This window comes from Strix uralensis, chromosome 11 (genome assembly GCF_047716275.1).
Source record: "Strix uralensis isolate ZFMK-TIS-50842 chromosome 11, bStrUra1, whole genome shotgun sequence".
Classification (NCBI taxonomy): Eukaryota; Metazoa; Chordata; class Aves; order Strigiformes; family Strigidae; genus Strix; species Strix uralensis.
The window spans coordinates 4,507,428-4,527,533 of NC_133982.1; the positions used below are offsets into that span (position 1 = coordinate 4,507,428).

General features: G+C 56.8%; 1 protein-coding gene across 2 annotated transcripts; it reads left to right on the top strand.

The window, feature by feature from the left end:
- The first annotated feature begins 6,580 nt into the window (after positions 1–6,580).
- C11H15orf39 (chromosome 11 C15orf39 homolog) lies at positions 6,581–17,989 on the top strand. Of its 2 annotated transcripts, none has more exons than XM_074880647.1 (4): positions 6,581–6,663; positions 12,169–15,406; positions 15,909–15,942; positions 16,180–17,989. In XM_074880647.1, the coding sequence occupies exons 2-4, from the start codon at positions 12,229–12,231 to the stop codon at positions 16,181–16,183; spliced, it is 3,216 nt and encodes a 1,071-aa protein (XP_074736748.1). In that variant the 5' UTR covers positions 6,581–6,663; positions 12,169–12,228; the 3' UTR covers positions 16,184–17,989. The 2 variants fall into 2 exon arrangements, with proteins under 2 accessions (XP_074736748.1, XP_074736749.1); XM_074880648.1 differs by lacking the exon at positions 6,581–6,663 and adding an exon at positions 11,495–12,049.
- The last annotated feature ends 2,117 nt before the right edge of the window (positions 17,990–20,106 follow it).

Sequence of the window (20,106 nt, forward strand, 5' to 3'; positions counted from 1 at the left end):
TTGTTTTTGCACTTGAGAAAGAAAAGCATAAAGAAGGCGAGAGGCTGTGTTTTGCAGGACGATAAAAGAATCCCACTGCAACTCCATCACCCAGGGAAAGGTAACATCGGTAGGACCAGGCGCCCCGGGGGCTGCTCAGCTTCTCCCTTCCCAAGGATTTTCCAGGGCAAAACCTCCTGCAGGAGCTCCCTAACTGGGAGAAAAAAGAGAAAAGAAACACCAGGGCGCTTTTTTTTTTTTTTTTTTTTTTTTTTTAAGTGGAGGAACAGTCTGTGAATGCAGAAGCAATAATTCAAGCAGGAACATGGAGCTGGAGAGCTTTCAGCTCCCAAACTCTACCCAAGCCTCAGCAGTTTGCTTTGTGCTGCTCATTCATCCGCAGGGTTATTTTCGTTTTCCTCCCTCTGGGAGAACAGGATTGGTTTTGTTTTCAGTGTCCCTTTGAGAGCAGGTTGCTGAGGATATGGTTTAGCAGAGAAAAACCCTCTCGGCCGTTCAGGTTTGCTCCCACCCTGTCTGGGGCAGAGAAGCAACAGCACTTCCACTGCCATCATGTAGGTGTTGCCCGTCTTCTGGGTGAGAAGGTGATGTTTTATGTCCCTTGGGAATTTATACCCACTCCACTGTTGCTGGGGGTTGGATATCTCATTATCTGCAGATAATTATCTAGATATAATGAGATACCTGCACCTATGGTTTACTGGGTCTTGTCTTTATTGCTGTCCTGGGGCAGTGAGTTGTGCAGGTTGGTTTTTTATTTATTTACAAATAACTGTAGGCCCTGATGTGATGTAAATCCGAGTTGTGAAGGAGATGAAGCTGGCACAATGTTGGGCAAGCAACCAGGCCTGCCTGTGCCATATTTTCTCCTAATTCATCCTAAAAGGTCATCTCACCTTGGGTGAAAGGAGCTCCAGAGCAACGGCGCAGGGGTGGGAGAAGATGTAAAGCTGTCCCCTGCCACCAAACAATCACTCCGGGGCATTCCCAAAAAAATCTCAGCCCTCAGAGCACGGGGGCTGACTTCCAGAACTGAGAGAGTGTCGCAGATGAAAGTATTAACAGGGCAATGATTTAGCAGCAAATCAAGATTTATTAATGACTAGCAGCATTTAATCATCAACAAATTTAAAGATTTACAAAATAATTCAGTAAAATATAATTAAAATAGCGACTTAACTACAGATTTGAAGATGACAAGATTCACACTAATTTACTGCTTGGTACCTTAAATACATATATACATGCACATTCACAAATACAAGACGTACAAACACACAGACAGACAGAAGTATTTGGATCCAGAGGAATAAGTATGTACCCACACTCGTGGAAATAACCGTGTCTACCCAAACACGTCGGTAAGCAGAGAGAGGGTGAAAGAGAAGCTAGCTCAAAGTTAAAATTTCCCTCTTCTTCAGTTTAAATACTCACAAGGCACCGGCCTTCCTCGACAGGTGATAATTGAGACTGGAGCAGGTTGACTTCCCCCTGGCCTCCCGGCGGCTCTAACAGCAGACGACACCTTAAGGGTTTGGTACCTGAGAGGCGTCCCAGCTCAGGGAAGATGCTGGTCACAGCCCCGCTGCGATCCAGGAGAGCTCAAAGGGTCTCACTTAGGGTCGCTCTTTATACAGCCCAAGATAATTGACTTTGGTCAGGTAGTTTTCACTCTGGCCCAGTTCGAACAATGAAGTATTCTGGTGTCTTCCACCAGTTGCACAAGAACTTGATGGATGTGCAATTCTGTTATTGTTCTCCCTTGACCACATCCCAGGTACAGGTGTAACAGGCTGTTAGGAGGTGATGGGCTGTTATAACCGTTCCTCAAACTATAGGAAGAGCAGGAGCCAGGCTAGACAAAGGGGCTCTGAACACTGGTTTACGGTCATTAGCAGCCCAGCAAGGAGAGGGGGCGGGGGGAAGAATTGCCCCACCAGAGATGTGAGTCTAGGTGCTGGATGATGCTTGGTGGTCCCCCTCGTGCTGCCAGTGTTTGCTGGAGGCTTGGAGGGAGACTTCAACCCCATCTTGTCACTGAAAGAAATGCGTAGGAGGGGGGAACCTTGACCTCTCTCTTTTCTCAGTAAGTGTATTTTAAACTCAAGTGCCCTGGAAGCTGTTGGGAGCCCTCCCTTATAACCCTCCATCCTCCTCCTTCTGGGTCCCCCACCACTGCTCCATCCTTTCATCCCTGTTTTCCCTTGCTTGCCAGCGTCATCCAAGACTCAACCCCTCTCCTCCAGCCAGCCTGAGCGTGGGGAACAGGCAAAGTGGGAATTAAGGCTGTCTGTACAGCTCTCTTACTCCAATTAGCTCAATAATTAGAGCCTCATCAAGGACTCTGCTGCCTCCAGGGATGTCTCCAAGGCAAGAGATGCTAACAAGGCTGGGAAGTCCCCTGTGGGAGACCTGGGTGTGGTGGGGCAGGGCTGAAGCCACTTCTTGTCCTCTTGGACAAAGTGATGGGTGCTGGTGTCCCAAATCCCCCATGGTACCCAGGGGATTTACCTCCATTCCATACGGGACATGCTCCAGATGCAGAAGAGGACCCCATCGTCTGCTCCCCTCCGAAACAGCTCCCAAGCCAAAGAAGACATTGTGTCCTGCGGCGGGGGAGGCCGTGCAGCTGCACAAACCAAAACCTCACCCAGGAGCCCCCCAGGCTGCCACAGCCCCGCTCCTGGCAGGCAGGCTGCCCCCAGGCAGGGGGGGCTGCCCCCAGGCAGGGCAGGCAGCTGCCCGTGAGAAAGACCCTGGTGGGGGGCAAACCGCCCACCACCTTCCCACGCTTGCTTCAGTTGACACCAAGAAGAAATCAAAGAAGTTTCCAGGAAACCTCCTCGGGCTCTTGAGGAAGCCAGGGACAGCTGCTGGTGAGACCCTAACATGGTGGTGAGCTCCTTTGCAGACCCCACAGCTGCTTCCCAGCATCTCCCGTGAAAGCATCCGCGGGGACACGGGTCCCGCAGGCATTTTTTGTTCTCTGCTTGTGCTTCATCTAGATAATCTGGGGGCTGCTAGATGACTTGAGGAGGGGAGGGGGATTTTCTCATCACCACATAAGCAGCTGGTCCCACTCCAAAGCCTGCTCAGGTACTAAGAACAAACCCAAGGCCTTTTTGTAAGGATGCTATATTTAAAAACCTGGTAGCTGTGGAGTCTGTGGACAGTGGATGACCTTTAAATCTCACTTCTCCTTGTCGCCAGGACATCAGCTAGAGCCTACCAGCTCTCCAGAAGCTAGAGCACAACTTTAAGGGGAAGCAAATTAAAGAGAAGAGGAAAAAGAAAAAGGAATAAAGATGCTCCTGGACCAATCTGCCACAGAAAGAGGAGATGGGCGGGGATCTGTCCCCTGGCCACTGTCTTTGCCGTGTCCGGGAGACAGAGACACCCCCCCACCTATCCTTCCCCATCACGTGGACCCCTGGCCTGCATCACTCTGGGTACTGCCCTCCTAAAGGGGATTAACTCCCCCCAAGGGGTTTAATTAGCACAAGGACAATTGGGGAGCACACGCTGGGACAAGAACCAACCCTTTTTGTGGTACGGGAGAAGTGACATGGCTGGGGAACAGCGGTAACTTGAACTCAAAATGCTGCCTGGAGCAGGGAGCCTGATGCCCACGCTCCCACCCTGAGCCTCCTCATCCCCGTGCCTGCGAGAGGTGAACCCCAGGAGTGGGTGCTCCCCCTCAGACGGGGCATCTGGGGACCCGTCCCAGGAGCCCGAGCGCTGGAGGCAGCAGCAATCTGAAGGCAGCAGGTTTCCTGAGCGCCGGGAGGGAGCCCGAGCACGGCAAACCACAGATCAAATCGCCCAGGCGATGAACCCGAAGATAGACACCATCGCTGCCGAGGCTGAGAAGCCTCAAAAAGAAAACTGAAAACCACACGGCCAAAATTTGAGTAATTCAGTCAAACCCTCACCTCCCCAGGCTCACATCAACCCTGCAGGGCTGCCTGGACTGCTTCCCCATCAGCGGGGTCCCCGAGCCCCCCGGGTGCTCCCCCTCCACGGAGGATGCTGGTGGCTGGAGGGGCAAAGAGTTTCAGCCATGCCCTGGGTGTATCAAAACTGGGCATCACCACCCACCTTTCCCCAGAGGCCATTTCCCCAAGGGTTAATGTCTTAAAATATTTTTAAAAAAATATATGAAATGATAAAACAGTGGTTTGTTTTGAGGCTGGTGTCTACTGTGCTCATGGTGCCGGCAGGTTTGGTGCCTCAGCAAGGAGCAGGTTTGTCGCGACTCAGACGATTTCAGTTGGTAATGAAGAGATGAATCATGCAGGAAGTTGAGAGAGAAAGAAATTCACAGCAAAAAAGATGAAAACAGAGCAGGTATTTGCTTAGAGGACAGGTAGAAACCCCCCTCTCTGCTCTAGAAAAATGTAAGACACTGAGTTATTTCAAGAGGGAGATTATATAGGAAATAATGTGTGTTTTAGAATAAGTCATCATAAAAACAAAACACCCTCTAGAAATTAGAGGAGGCTGCTGTGAAAAACCTTGTGCCACGCATCACAGCATTTAGAAGTCTTTTTAGGAGGAAAAGGATATTACAGAGATTACGGATTAAAAAGAAAAGCCCCATCATACCGAACACCAGGGAGAAGATTTCGGTGAATTTAGTTTTAAGAGTTCAGCTGAATGACTGGCAGAAGAGACGTGTCCAAATACGGGTGAGGAAGGGTGTTTCTGGCGTAAAGTTAAGCAAGTGTATTAACCAGCCCAAGCTTAAAGGGATTATCTGCCACGTCGAGGGAATTGCAATTCTGTCCAGCGAGGTAAAACTTAACACTGATATTTTTAATGACCATAACTCCAAATAATAAGCTGTACTATCCCCCCATTAGTTCATTTCAATGTATAATAACTATTATCTATTACATACTAATACAAAACATCCAATAATTAAATCTATAATAATAATTATATAATTGCATTACAATTTGACCAAAGAAAATATTACGGCAGCACATGATCAATGAACTCTAGGCAAGGCAATCATGTGCAAACATCAGAGCTAAGGGACTGGAAATTCACAGCCGGCTCCTCCCAGCTACTTATTTTCTTTGCAGGAATCAACTGCCGCTGCCACAAAACTGCTATAAATTAAATAAAGCCGTAAGGGAAAAATAATGGTCATGAGGCCAAGGAGAGGAGAATTCAACACTGGCTTCTCGGTCTTTGTTTAATAAGGTCCTTAATCACCTGTATTAATAATTAGGCACATTCCTAAGCCCTGGGCTGAACTGGGGCCAAAGAGTGTGAGCGGCTTCATACATCTCGGTGAGCTGGGGCTGGAGTAGATCCCTTGCTGAAATAATCCATATAGCCCGCTCCCCATCCATAATCATTGTGTTGCCTTTATATTTAGTAAATGTAAAGCTCATTCTCTCGGGAAATCTGCAAGGGAACCATTTCCCTCCCCTTTCTCCTGTCATCTGAAGATGCTTGGAGGTTTTGGTTTCCAGTAAAGCCACGCTCAGATGATGGCGTTTTGAGGCACCTCCATGCTGCGTAAGGAGCAACTATATTGGAAGAAAAGACCATTTGAAAAGTAGAAATCTTTATTTCTCACTTAGAAATCTTTATGTCTCTCTCCTGGTGGGAGCTGAGCCTCTGCCACAGCTTCATTCTGTGGCCTTGGGCAACTCACTTAATCTCAGAGCATCCGTGTCACTGGGTTAATCGTGTTTACGGGCCTTTTGTGAGGGTTAATTATTAGTTGGGGAATGTTTGCGTGGACCTCTTCAGACACTACTCCTTGGATAAACGCTAAATGTCAATACGGCATTAGACTTGGGGCTCGACCCTTTGTGCCGGGGCGGGGGTGTTAAATCCAGGAGGAGACTCTTTCCTTTGGGGCTGGAGGTGACCGTGAGGGGGGGCTGAGAAACCACCCCCAGCCCACCCCAGAGCCTCAGCGGATCCCTCAGCTTCCCTCTGTCCCTGCAGCCGAGATGGGGCAGCGCTTGTGTGCGGATGGCGGGCCCGCGCTGGGGGGGCACCCCTGCGCCGGGGGTCCTCTGCAAGGGGGTCACCCTGTAACGGGGGGTCCTCTTTAACAGGGGCTCCCCGCAATGCAGAGACTGCCTGCAACGGGGGCTCCGCTTAATGGGGGGCCCTGCCTGATGGGGACTGCCTGCAAGGGGGGCTCCTCCCTAATGGGGGCTCCCTACGGGGGGGGGGGTGTCCCCTTAATGGTGGCTTCCCCCCAGTGTAGGCTCCCCATACGGCTACTCCGCCATAACGGGGGGCTTGCTGCAACGAGGACCCTTCTATAACGGGGGTTTCCCTCTGCGGGGGTTCCCCGTAACGGGGGAGGGGTTTACCCTGCACCGAGAGTCCCCGCTCGCAGCGCGCCGGGCAGAGCGGGGCAGAGCCCCGACCAGCTCAGCGCACATGTGGCGGGCTGGGCTGGGCTGGCCCGGCCCGGCCCGGCCCGTCCCCTCCTCCGGCCGGCCCACACGCACACCCAGCCCTCCTCCTTCTCCTCCTCCTCCTCCTCCTCCTCCTCCTCCCACTTCCTCCGCACAATGCAGGCTGCCGGCCGAGCGGGGCAGCGGCAGCAGGCGCCCCCCCCCCGCCGCCGAGCCCCCCGCCCGGCCCCGTAGCGATGCTCCGGGGGGAGGCACCGCGTCGCCGCCGCAGGTGAGTGCGGGGCCGGATTCGGTCCCCGCTGCGCGGTGGCCTTGGGGGAGGACACCGGGGACGTGCCGGTGCGGCAGCCGGGGGGACGGGGAGCGGCAGCTGGGGGGGGCGCTCCCGGCCGGGGGGATGCGCTGCGGGGGGGGGGGCTTCCCCCCGCATTAACGCTTCCTGCGATGCGGGGGATAATGGGCTGGGGGCTCCCGTTCCAGCGGCTTCACCCGTTTAGGGGCACTTTAGTTCATGCGGGGGATGCGCGGTGGGTACCGGGGGCAAAGGCGCCCGGCGGCTCCCTGCCAGGACGGACCCCCCCGGGGGCTGCCCGGGGGGGTCGCGGGAGCACAAACGCCGAGGCTGTGGGTGTGCGGAGGGACAGAAGGACGGAGGGCGGCGGGGCAGGAGCGGGCGGTGCTGCCAGGCCGGGCTCTGCGAGCGGGGGGGGTCCAACCCGGACCTGACACGGATGGGTCGAGGCGTTTGTGCCCGCGTATCGGACAGGTTTTAATCCCCTAAATATTCGGATGTCATTCTGGAGGCAGTTGCTCTGCCCTTCTGGTGGCTGCTGCGTGCTTCATTAAGTTGGGTTTTTTTTTTACAAAAGTGAATACTGCTGGGTTTTTTTCAGGAATAGCAAGCTAATTTGCAGTACACGCAATGGCTTGCGGTGTGTGTTCGGTGAGGATACTGCCTTAGAAAGCAGCTGGCTTGGTCCGAGTCAAAGCTCCGGCTGGGCTTTTGCCTGCCTGGGAGAAGCTCGGGAGCTGCGAACTTTTTGGAAAAGGGATAATAAGGTAGGAAATGAGAGAGCTGGGACCGCCGAGGCCTCTTGTTTGCTCCCCCAAATGATCTCAACGGGGGGAGCCTTGCCAGCGATCTCATCCAAACCCACCGGAGAGATGGGAAAGGTGACCTCCTCGGCAGGGACCCAAAGTCCCTGCGATTGTGAAACCGGTATTGCAGCCGGACAGGAAACCGCCTTCTTACTGGGGGACAAGTCCACCCTCTTTGGGGTGACACGGGGAAAGCCCCCTCCGCCGCGGGACCCCGGGGCGGTGTCTGAGAGGGGGCTGCCGGACGGCTGGGGATGCCCAACGCCAGCAGGTTTAGGAGATTTGGGGGTTTATTTCTAGATTCCTGTGGGCTGGCTGGAAGTTGGCGGCTGTTTCTCCGCATCACGTGGCGATGGAGGAGGCGGGAGGCCCCGATGAGAGGCTCCCGCTTATTACTGCCGCGTTAGGGCATCGCAGCCCGCGGAGGAAATGCCGGGGAGCCGTGTGCTGCGCCCGACTGCCCCGGCGATAACAGACACGGCCGTGCTTGTTCGGAGCCGTCGGAGCAAAAGGAGACGTCTGAGCCATCCCCGGCAGCCTCGGCAGGCCAAGGAGCCCTCCCGTGCCCTTTTGACATCCAAAAGGCGGCAGATAAAGCTGGCTGTGGCCCGTGAGCGCTTATCGGGGAGGTTTCGCCTGCACGCAGTGGGGTGGCACGTGCTCCTTTTCATTTGGTTTTACTTTTCTCCCTCCCGGCCAAACAGCCCCTTCTGGGAAAAACCCCTGCAAAGAAGAAGGAGGGGAAAAAAAAAATTTAAAAAAAAAAAAAAAAAGAGGAATAAATCCGTGGTGTGTAATCCACCCACTGCTTTCCCCAGCTGTGAGGTTTTGGTATCACGAGCGCTGGCCGCATGTGTTAGTGTTGGCCCGGGCTTCCCCCCCAGCCCCGATTCCCACGTGCCTCTCTCCTCCCCACGGACCCCGGCCCTGGCAGCTCTGCTGAGGCTGGGGGAAAGGGAAGGAGGGCATCACCACGCCGGCTGCAAGGGGATAGTCCCGGAGGGGAAGGGCTGATGGTGACAGCAAGAGCAGGGCTGTTTTCTTAGGTCTGAAATGGCACAGGTGTAGGGACGGCGCTGGCTGGGGCAAAGCCCCAGTGTATTTCATAGAAAGAGGGAGCCCATTAGTGCTCTCACCCTAATGAGATTAATGAGCTCAGACCCTATCAGACATCGGAGAATCCCCGCGCCTGGCTCTGGCTGCCACCGTGGGATGGGCTTGCTCTGTTCTGCATCCCTCCAGCAAGGCTGGAAGTTGGAGCCGGCCACCCGCTTTCCCACTGAATCGGTGGGAAGGGGTTGGGGTGTTCCCGAGGGGAAAGGTCTCCTTGTAACGGGGTTACGCGGTTCCTCCCCTGCAGAAGAGGGGTCTCCGCTGCTGCAGTTGCAGGCGATTTGGAAATGGGACGATTGCGTCGGCACAGCCCATGTGCCCAGCGGCGTAACCCCGTCCCACGGTGACGTCAGGGCCGGTTGTACAACATCCCCAATGCCGAGGGTTTTGTGCACTGGTGAGTTTCAGGGAAAGGGAAAGAAGCAGCAGGGAAATGTCAGAAATCACAAGATTTCTGTCCCAGCTTGTCCACCCCGAGCACCGTCACTGTGTGGAAGGGATCCCACGCCTGCATCTCCCTCCCATGCAGCATCTCCCAGGGAGACAGATTTAAACACCACCCTCCCCAGAGATCCCTCTCAGGCTGCTGGTGGGTGGGGAGAGCGATCGGCTGGAAAGGAAAATAACCCAGTTTGGGACCCCCTGCCCACCCGGCTGAGCCCCCTCCTGCTTCACACCCTCCCTGTCAGGGTGTAAGGAAAGCCCGTGGCTTGTTTTGGGGTGGGAGGGGGGGGCATGCAGCCACTTGTCCTCCTGGGCACGGGCCCCAGAACATCTCAGCCAGCCTGTGGTGATGGAGGAGCCTGCAACAACGCTGCCGGGCCAGGGCAAGGAGGGACTGGACAGGGTGACCCCTGCCTTGGGCCAGGGTCTTGTGTGGAAAGCAGGGGTTTGGGGTTTTTGGGGGTTTTCTTCAATCTTTCTCAATTTGAGGGGAGCATTTTCCCTGGATCTAAGTGATAGGAAATGTAATTGGTACTGGATGTCTTGGAGATTACCATGAGTCTCCTGAGGATAAAGCTGTTGGAAATGATGCGGTCGCTCCACGACCCCTTATCTTTGGGGAGCTGCTTCTGAGGGTGCAAGGAGGGAGATGAGCTTCCTTCTCCACTGCAGGGGAGCACCGACCCTCCAAAGAGGTTTTCAGAGGAGTCTGAGGAAGCAGCATTCTCCCTGGAAAGCAAGAAATTGTTGAAGTTTGGAAAAGAAACCCAACCTGAATGAACGGCAGAGGGGTGCTGCCTGCTTGATTGTACCAGAGCAGCTGTTTTGGGGAGAAACGCTGGGTTTGAGCTGGAGTTGGGGAGAAGCAGGTCTACATGGGGCTGTTCCCCAGTCCCCCCCGAGCTGCTGCTGGGCAGGGGCGCCTGTGCTCATGGCGGGGTGGCCGGTGGACCTGTGATCCTTGCTTCTGCCTGTAAGTGGTCTGGCAGGGCTCTGCCTGCACGGCAGGGAGAGCTGGCAGGGCGTCGTGTGTGGTTTGCCAGAGCGGGCTGTGTGCGGCTTGGCTCTGGACTCCAGCCGCGCTGCAGAGCGGAGCCACCACCTCAGGTCCCTTATCTGCCCTCACAAGTCCCCCCAGTTATCTGCTCCATTTCCCCTTCTGTGGACAAGGCTTTCACCTTATCTCCACGCTCTCTTCCTCCATTTCCTTCTTTGCTTCTCTGCTAACTTTTGCCACAAAAAGAAAAAAAAACACAGTGGGGTGAAGAACAGACATGACATCCTACTGCAGTCCTTCTGTGGGCTTGGGTGATATTTGCCCATGCTGGGAGGATGCTGGGTGATATTTGCCCATGCTGGGAGGATGCTGGGTGATGTTTGCCCATGCTGGGAGGATGCTGGGTGATATTTGCCCATGCTGGGAGGATGCTGGGTGATGTTTGCCCATGCTGGGAGGATGCTGAGCCACGGTCCAGCAATGCTCAGGCAGGTCTTGGACTTGCTTGGGTGATGTACGCGATGCTCAGGTGATGCCGGGGGATGCTGGGTGCAGGTCCAGTGATGTTCTTGGGGCTGAAGCGATGCTCAGATGTCTCAGTGCGATGCTCAGGAGATGCTGGGCAGTACTGGGGGGATGCTGGGTGATGCTAGGAGATACTGGGAGGATACTTGCGGGTGCTGCCCGGCAAGTCTGGGTGCTGCTGGAATGGTCTGCCAGCTCCACCTGCTGGCTTGCACTGCCTGACACTGCGGGCCAGCACCCGGGCCCCACCGCAGCAGCAGCCCCAAATCAGAAGAGCCTATATGGGAGAGGGTCCCCCTGAGCTGCCGACTGCTGTGCTGGGGGAGAAACCTCAAATTAACTTGAAAGGTGAAGCTGAGGGGAGGGAATTGTGGGCACTCTGTGTTTGTGCCTCGCCATAGTCTGCTGGCTCTTCACCTGAGCTGACCCAGCTTTGCTCCCTGCTGCCTGCAACAGACGCTCATTGAGGCTCCGAAACCAAAGCGGCGAGAGCTTTTTCAGGGCTTTTCCAAGGAGACGGAGGGAGAAATGCTCAGCCAGCCTACCAGGATCCCCCACCCCCCGCCAGCTTCGGGCTCCCACCCTGGCTCATGCAGTGCTGCCCCGGCCAGCACCGAGGGAGGGGAGTGCCTGACCGGATCCCTGGCTTCCATGCTGAGCATCAAATGTTGCTTCTCAATTGGGGTGGGTTGGGGGTTTTTTAAGGATCTCTGCCAGCTGCCAGGAGGATGGGAGAAAGGAAGCAAGTCCCTGTTGCCCTTGGCGGAGGCTGACTGTGAGCAGGGCTTTCCACAGCTCCTCTCCTCTCCTTTAGCCTTCCAGTATGATGTTGAGCACCACAAATGAATGTGTCCTGGTTTTGGCTGGGATAGAGTTAATTTTCTTCCAGTAGCTGGTACAATGCTGTGTTTTAGATTTAGTATGAGATTAATGTTAACACACTGAGGTTTTAATTGTTGCTAAGTAGTGCTTATCATCAGTCAAGGGTTTTTCAGTTTCCTGTGCTCTGCCAGCGAGGAGGTGCACAAGAGGCTGGGAGTGAGCATGGCCAGGACAGCTGACCCCAACTAGCCAAAGGGCTAATCCAGACCACAGGACGTTGTGCTCAGTGTATAAACTGGGGGGAGTTGGCCGAGGGGGGAATCGCTGCTTGGGGCCTGGCTGGGCATCGGTCAGCGGGTGGGGGGCATTGTGCATCACTTGTCTTTCTTGAGTTTCTTTTCTCTCTCTTTTTGTTAGCTTACTTTTCATTACAACTATTATTATTAAATTTTATTTTATTTCAATTATTAAACTGTTCTTAACCCACAAGTTTTTTCCGATTTTTTTTCCAACTCTCCTCCCCATCCCACTGGGGCGGGAGGGAGAAGTGAGTGAGTGGCTGTGTGGTGCTTAGCTGCCAGCTGGGGTTAAACTGCAGCAATGAGGAAAAGCTACACGTGAAAACCAACATGCTTTCTCCAGCCAGCGTGTGGGCAAGGTGACTTCTGGGGAGCTCTTGGTGGACCCAGTCACCCCGTGCCATCCCACCGCGGGCTGAGTGCTTGCCATGGGGACTTGCTTTGCCGCTGATTTATTTTCTCTCTCTCTCCCATTCAGGAAGGCCAGCTCACCTCTCCCATTGCATGCCCTGGTCAGGACACCAGCAGCAACGTATAAATGGCCTCGAAACGGCACTTGGAGTCTTTGGACCCCGTGATTTTCAACAAGCTACCTCGGCTGGAGACGGAGCCCGCTGCTGGCTTCCCTGCCAGCCTCTGCAAATCCATCCCTGTGCCCAACCCCGGCTCTGAAAACCATTTCAACTACAAGGGCTCCTACTTTGCCTGCCCGCTGCAAAGCTCCGATGGCCCCGAGCAGCCCCTGGCGCGCTGGAGCCCGGCGGCTGCCTACCCGCACTACGGCACCGGTGCCGGCAGCCAGCCCGTGCCGGCGGAGGGGCCGCTGGCGAGCTGCCTGCTCTACCGACCCGAGAGCCTGGGGACTGGGCTGCAGCCCCTGGGCACCGAAAAGGGCAAGGACAGCCTGATGCGAGAGCTGCTGATGGCGAGGGAGAAGTGGACCAGCCTGCCACCGGCTCCGGGACACCCCTTCCCGGTGAAGAAGCCGGTGGCGGTGAACAAGGCGGCCCCCCTGGCTGTCCCCAAGCCGGTGTACAGAGCTCCTGCGTGCTTCGTGGACCCCAGGATGGCTCTGCCACTGGGACCCCGGGCTGAGAGCCTGCAGCGGAGACCGGGGGATGCAGACTGGGCTCTGCCTGCCGCCACCCCCACCAGCCACCCTCTCCACCCTGGCGAGCCGCATGGCAGCACCGGGCTGCACAAGAAGGGTCCCCACGCCGACCCCAGCCTCCCGCCGCTGCACCCCAGCCTGGTGCTGCCCACCAAGGAGAAGGTGGGCTCCCCCATCACCTTCTCCCCCTACTACACCACCTTTGAGAAATACAGGGGCCCCCCTGGCACCCCCTTCCTGGAAGCCAGCTGCCCTGCTGCCCACAGCCAGAGGAAGGTGCCTGAGGTCCCCAACCTCAGCCCGGACCCCTGGCCCAAGCTCCAGCCGCCCGCCACCAGCCCGGCATACCGGGAGAGGCCGACAGTGTGCTACCCACACACCCACTACCCGCTGTCCCTCCATAAAGCTGCCCTCCTCTACCACCCCCCGGCTCCCACCATGGACGCGCAGCCCAGCACCCTGCCCAGCGCCTACAAAGGCTTCGGCTTTGCGGGCAGCGAGGAGCCTTTTCCAGGCTCTTATCTTAAGCCCCAAGCACCAAGGAGCTACTTTCCCAGCCCCTTGGACTCCTACGTGCCGAGGGCAGCCGGCGCCAGCGCGGTGGCATCACCGCCTGCCAAGTCGGCAGCACTGCCGAGGGATGCTGAGCCGCCGTGGCGAGCCGGCTACTTGCCAAGCCCCGGCTTTGCCTTCAGCCCCGGCGACCCGGCCGTATTTGGCAGCTCCTTTGCTGGCACGAAGCTGGGCTACGAGCAGCACCAGGCAGAAAGTCCCCGGCGGCAAGCGATGGCGAGACACAACAGTGCTTTCCAACCTGTCTGCGCCCCAGAGAAGGTGCCTGGGGGCTCCGGTGGGCTCGCACAGATGTTTCCCAAAGGAGAAGGGGGCTGGGAGAAACCCAGCCATGGGGAGCAGGAGCCCCCGTACCCAGGGAGGAGAAGGGCCAGCCCAGCCCCCCAGGAGACCCCCCGTGGGGGACCACTGGCTCCCATTATCGTAGGGAAGGGAGATGCCTGCAAGGCCAAGGAAGAAGCGAAGGAGCTCATCCCCTCTTCTCCATCTGCCTCCCCCACGGAGAGGCTGAAAGACCTGAGGAACGGCGAGGTTTCTTCTTCCTCCCCACCCATGCCAGTGATCAACAATGTCTTCAGCCTGGCACCTTACCGAGACTACCTGGAGGGGACCGAGGGCCCAGCCCAGGTCCCCTTCTGCAGGGAGCATCTGCGAGGGGACACCCCACCCCAAAACATGGGGGGCAGCCAGGAGACCGCTGCTCTCGGAGATGTCTTGACGACGTCCAGCCTGCTGCCAGTGGGGACAGCGGCCGGCCAGGCGCTGAAGATGGGCAGCACTGCAGTCCAGAGCCAAGGGGAAAGCTGTTACAGAAGGGTCCCCAAAAAGCCAAAGCTTGTGCCCCAAGAGCCAGGGTCTCAGGACGGCAACCCTGGTGGGGTGGGGAGTGGGGATCCGGCCCCCGAGGACATGGTGCTGGACCTCAGCTTGAAGAAGAGACTGGTGAAAGCTGGGGAGACCCGGGGACCCATCGGCTGTGCAGAGGGGACACCAGAGAGGGAGGACGTGGAGGAGAAAGAAGGTCCAGGGGAGAAGGTGGGGGTGGGAGAGGGGGCCAAGCCCCAGGCGCTGCCCTTGCTGCTCGAGGTGGGCTCTGGGGACAAGAGCCACTTCCAGAGCTCAGCCACCTTCATGTTCAAAAAATACAAGATCCTGCGCTCCCTCCCGCCCAGCACCATGCCCCCCCAGCAGCCCGGCAGCCCCTGCGCCCCCCAGCCCAGCCCGCCGCCACCAGCCCCCTCCAGCAGCATCCCCATGCCGCCGCTGCCACGGACCCCCCCCACCTCCCCGCCGGCCAGCAGCCCCCCGGTCCCGCAGCCCGGCCCCCAGCCCAGCACCTCCGCTCTGCAGGGGGCTCGCCCGGACCCGCAGCAGCCCCCGCTGCCCGAAGCTCCCGGCGTGCTGGGAGAGGAGAGCGTCTCTCTGCCCGGGCCGTTCGAGGTCCCCGGCCCGCAGACCTCCGCCGGCCAGTATTTCACCACCCTGCACTCCTGGCTCTGCGATGTTATTTCCTGCTCGGTGTCCAGGTCCTCCCCAGAGCTCCTGCAGGAGTGGTTGAAGAAGGCAGAGCCGGCGGAGGAGCTCGGAGAGATGCCCAAATCCCCGCCCAAGCCCAAGAATGGCTCCAGGATCCCCGAACCTCAGAAGCCCACCAAAGGCAAGGAGATCTGGCTGGCTTTCCAGGACGTGGCCGCTCTCCTCACCAACCTGCTCTCTCAGCTGGAGACCTTCATGTTCGCTCGAAAGTGTCCTTTCCCCCACGTTGTCCGGGCAGGGGCCGTCTTCATCCCCATCCACGTGGTGAAGGAGAAGCTCTTTCCCAAGCTCCCTGGGGTCTCCGTTGACCAAGTGCTGCAGGAGCACAAGGTGGAGCTGCGCCCCACCACGCTCTCAGAGGAGAGGCACTTGAGGGACCTGGAGCTGAAGAGCTGCAGCTCACGCATGCTGAAGCTCCTGGCGCTCAAGCAGCTCCCTGACATCTACCCAGACCTGCTGAACCTCCACTGGCACAACTCCATCAAGCAGCAGCTCGGTAGGTAGCCCGGCATCTCCCGTGGAAGGACTGGTGACACCAGTGGGTCCCTGGGACACTTCCAGGGAAGCTCCAGCTGCATCTGCTTCCCAGATCCTGCTCTTTGGTGGCAGCATCCATCGCTGGCATGGTCCCTCAGCATGCTTGTTCTACCAAGAGTTCTGCACAGCAGAATATTTGGCTTTTCTCCGTCAGTTGTGGTGGGAGAAAACTTGAGCTGGAGGGTGGTGGTGGAGCCAGGGGGTTGTCCCTGCCTGCCTGGGTGAGAAGAGTCGTCCCGGGGATATGGAGACTGTCACCTCCAGGCCACCTCTCCCCCTCCAAGGGCAGCGGGGCCGGGTGGCTCAGGAACACGCTGGCAGTGGGGCAGCGTTCATGCCACATGCCAGACCTGCCACCCACGGCTGTCCCATCCCACCGGTGACAGTCCCACCGCCCCTCCCTGTCCGGACACCCTTTTGCTGCTGCTTGAGGCCATTGCCAACAACTTTATTTCTTACAGGTTCAAGCTCGCAGGCTGACCAGCATCCCTCCAAGTAGGTGACTCTTCTTGTATGTGGTTTATATGTATTTATAGGATTTGTATGTATTTTTGTGAAGGTGTATTTGTGTGTATTTGCCATGATGACGGGGAGCTTGGGCTGGCTGGGGAGGAGCACACAAGTGGATCTGTTGCCAGGGCTGGGCTGGAGGGGATATCTGTGGCTGAGGGGGATTATTCAGGGTGGGGAGGTGAAGACCCTGCTGTCCCTAACCACTCTTTCCTCTCCCAGGTAGCCCTGGCGTGGAGACACTGAAAGCTGATGGCAAAGCGATAGCCATGGATAGCACGAAGAAAAAGGAGGCACTGAGGAATGTGTCAAGGGCAACAGCCGAACCACCCACCCGCAAGGATGGGAAAGGGAAGGTCCCCCTCATCCCCCGAGCGGGGTCCCCTCCCAGCAGCAGTGCAGTCACCAGCAGACCTGCAGGGAGATGCTGGGCTCCCACCGGCGGGACAGCTGCACCCGAGGATGGGGATGGGTCCTCCTGGGATGCCTGGAGGCCACTGGCACGGCACGGATCCTCCAAGGATGATGCTCAGGGTGGGGGGAGAACAGCAGCAGGGACACACGGATGCTCCAGGGCTACGAGCAGGGACGGCTGGTGTACCCACAGGCATGGCTCGAGCCCCCCGCGGCAGCTGGAGCTGCATCTCTCTTAATTCATCATCTTTTAGTGCATCTCCTACCTCCATCCGTGACTGGCCAGGCTGCAGCCAGCAAACCGGGAGGGAATGGCTGGAGTTCCAGTGGAGCTGGAGGGCTGGAGCAGTGTCTGTACCTGCAAGAGGAGCATGGAAACGGCCACACCACCGTCCCCAGCCTTGGAGAAAGGCCAGCTACTGCAGGGGTGATTTACCACGTCCCCTCCTCTCTCCTCTAACTCACCTCTCCTGCTTTATACACACTGTTCCCATCAGTGTACCTTCCTCCTAGTTTTTAATCTTTAAAGTGCTACAGAGACTTAACACAACATTAAGAGTCAAGGGAATCGCAACTTGTGCAGTTACAGGACTGATTTTTTTTTTTGTTGTTTGAAATGAAGACATTTTAAAAATGTTACGAATTTACCTTTATAAGGAGCTGCTGCCTTCAGATTATTTTTTTTTTTTAAATACAGTAATTTATACCTGTTTTTTTTATTTAAACTGACAGCTTCACCTGTTTACTGTGCCGGACCAAGGCAGTGGGAGCGATGCCGTTCGGGCTGAGAGTTTCATCCCGATCATAGCTGAAAAAGCCTGCAAGAAAGACTTAAAGAGCGTTAAAGCAAACCAAACCACTTTACAACACAGATCCCAGCCATCCCAAAGGAGAACGTGGGAGATGCACATTTAGGGACAACCTTGACAGAGGTGTGGTGACCCTGGTGTGACCAGAGGGGCAGGAGAGGGGAGTGATGCTGCGAGACCTTGGAAGGAGAGATCCTTTCCATTCTGCAGGCGCTGAGGGGTTGGTGGGCATCCCAGGGAGGATCTCAGCAGCCAAGGACAGACGGACTCCCCCTCGCCCGGTTCGCAGCGGCGGTGCACAGCAGAGGCCTTACAAACTCGACACTCAGGTGTTTTTCCAGCTGATGCAGGGCATGGAGGAACAAAATGAGGATTATTATTATTATTTTTTATTTCACTACAGGAAATATTTATTTTAAACTAAGAAAACAGAGAAAAAAAAAAAAAAAAACCTACCCAAACCCTACCACAGACTTTTTTTTAGCTGAAAGGTGTGTTTCCCGGCCTGGGGAGGCAGCACTGCTGCTGCCATGTTTTCTGTGGGTGCCTTTCTGGTTTTCCACTGGGATGTACTGGCCGTGTGGGGGACGGGGAAGGGGGGATGCTGCTGTTCTCGCTCTTCCTTGCCATGCCAGTGCATAGCATTGTAAAGCGATTCAGAAAGCAGTGTTTGTTAATATTGTAATTTTTATATATATATATATAAGGTTGCAGGGAAGAAAGTTCCTTCACTTTTATTTAAGATTTTGTAAGAATATGAATTTTAAGAAGTGCCTCGCCTGATTAAAAGGGTTTGGCTCGTTTCCAAACACGCCGTGCTTTAGTCTCTACTTGCCAATGTGGGCACGATGGGACCTTTCTGGGGACAGGGCGGGGTCCCACATCAGCACCCAGCATCGCCTGGCTGGCTGGGCAGACCAAACCACAGGTCTGGGCCCCCCCATCCAACGCACTTGCCTGCTTCTCCCTGCAACAAGCCATGAGTGATGTGCCCAGTCCCTCTGTCCCAGCATCAGAGGGCTGAATGCAGCGTCCGACCTGCCGTGGGTGCCCCGGAGTGCAGGGAGCCCCATGGGTCACCCCGTTGGTAAGGGAGCACATCCCAACAGCCATGAGGAGTATGTCCTGAACCCCCCCAGATGACAGCCTGGAAGGAGGGTGCTGTGCATCAGAACTGGGTGGGACAGCTGTGGGGTGCAGCAGGGAGGGGTGGCACCGGTCCCCCAGTGCTCTTCTGCCTGCTGCTGGGGTGATGCACCCCAGGTTGATTCAACAGGGACCCCCAAGACACCCTACACCTCAGAAACACAAAATCTGCCTGGTCCCAAGAGCCCCAAACCACGTTTTCCAGCCTAAATTACTTGAGCCCAGCACTGCCACGACCCCCTCCCCGCAAAGAGGGCATTTTGAGGAGCATCTGTGGTGTTTGAGGAACAACCTGCCTGGAGGATTAATGAGGAGCAGAGGAAAGCTAGGCCCCCTCCAGCAGGGAAGGAGCTTCACCTGGGGGAGTGCAAATGAGTATGGGTGTTAATTGGGAGCAGCTGGAATGGAGCCACTCCCCCCTCCCTGGGAAATTAGATAAAAGTGCAGGGCTGGGGTAGGGGCTTGGTGTTTTCTTCTTCTTGGGTGCTGCCAGGTAAGGGGTGCTGGTGGGTTGGGAGGTTTTGTTGTCACTGGTGAGGCTTTCTGGGATAGGGTGGCTGTTTTGGGCAGGTCATGTCTGAGCCTAAGGCTGGTTATGATCCTGCTCTGCACCAGGACCCTCCCTGGCTCCTCCTGGGAGATGCTGAGGCTTGGCACAAACTTTACTGAGCTGGAGAAGCTCCTCAGTGCTGCTGGAGATGTTTTGACAAAGGGCCCCTTGGCCCTAGCTCTGGTGTGTGGGATGCTCTGGGGATGGGCTGGCAGGGGGAGCTTGGAGGGACCTAGCCTAAAGCTCCTGCTCTATCTCTCTCCAGCTGGGCTCTCCCCATGGCCTCTCCTGAGCAGAGTCAGGGTGCAGGACCACCGGACCCCATGGACACTGCTGTACTACAGCCAAAAATGATGCTCCATGGTGAGAGGGAAGGGGCTGTGGCCACGGCCCTGCGTCCTGCTGCCTGTGTGGCTGCTGGCAGGCTGCGGTGCAAAGCTGTGCTGGTGCTGGCTATCTGCCTGTCTGCCACCACCCTCCTGTACAGCCTGGGGTCTCCGGCTGCTCTGCCCCAGCCTGCCCTGGGCTCCCAGGCTTGGCCAGGCTTGCCAGCCTCCCAGCGAGAGACAGGTGATGATCTAGGGGCAACAGATGGAGACCTGCTTGAGGAACCAGTAATGCAGCAGCGTGGGACGGTGCTGATGGAACCTGTGGACACCCCAGGCTGCTTCCCAGGGGTCGAAGGAGATGTGACCTGTGGTACAGATGTTGAGGGATGGAGCCTGGGGACACCAGCTGCAGCCACTGCCTCTCCCTTGGCAGCTCAGACCTCACCCCAGTGGCAGCCTGGATCTGGGCACAGGGAAGGGCTCAGGTTGGGCACAGCAGTGGCTGTGACACTGTCCCCTGCACCGTGGCTTGACACAGGGGTGCCTGCTCCCTCGGCTCAGCTCCCCCAGACCATGGGTGACCACAGTCCTGGGTCCTGGCATCACCTGGCTCTGGGAAGCCTCCACGGCACAGGACCAGGCTTGCATGATGCAGTGCGGACGCCTGCAGTGACCTCAGCCCGTGGCCTTGGGCAGCCAGAGGGCACGACAGAGCCCCACAGCCCCATGGGGATGTCTGAGGGCACCCCCCGTGCTCAGGGTAAGCCAGCTGCCTGGGTCCCTGCTGCCTCCCCAGCACGGCTTCAGCCTCCCTCCCTGCCCAGGGCTGCCTCCAGCCCCTCTGCAGCCACTGTGTTGCTGGAGGTGGCGCCCACCCAGCTGGTCTCACCTGAAGGGGCTG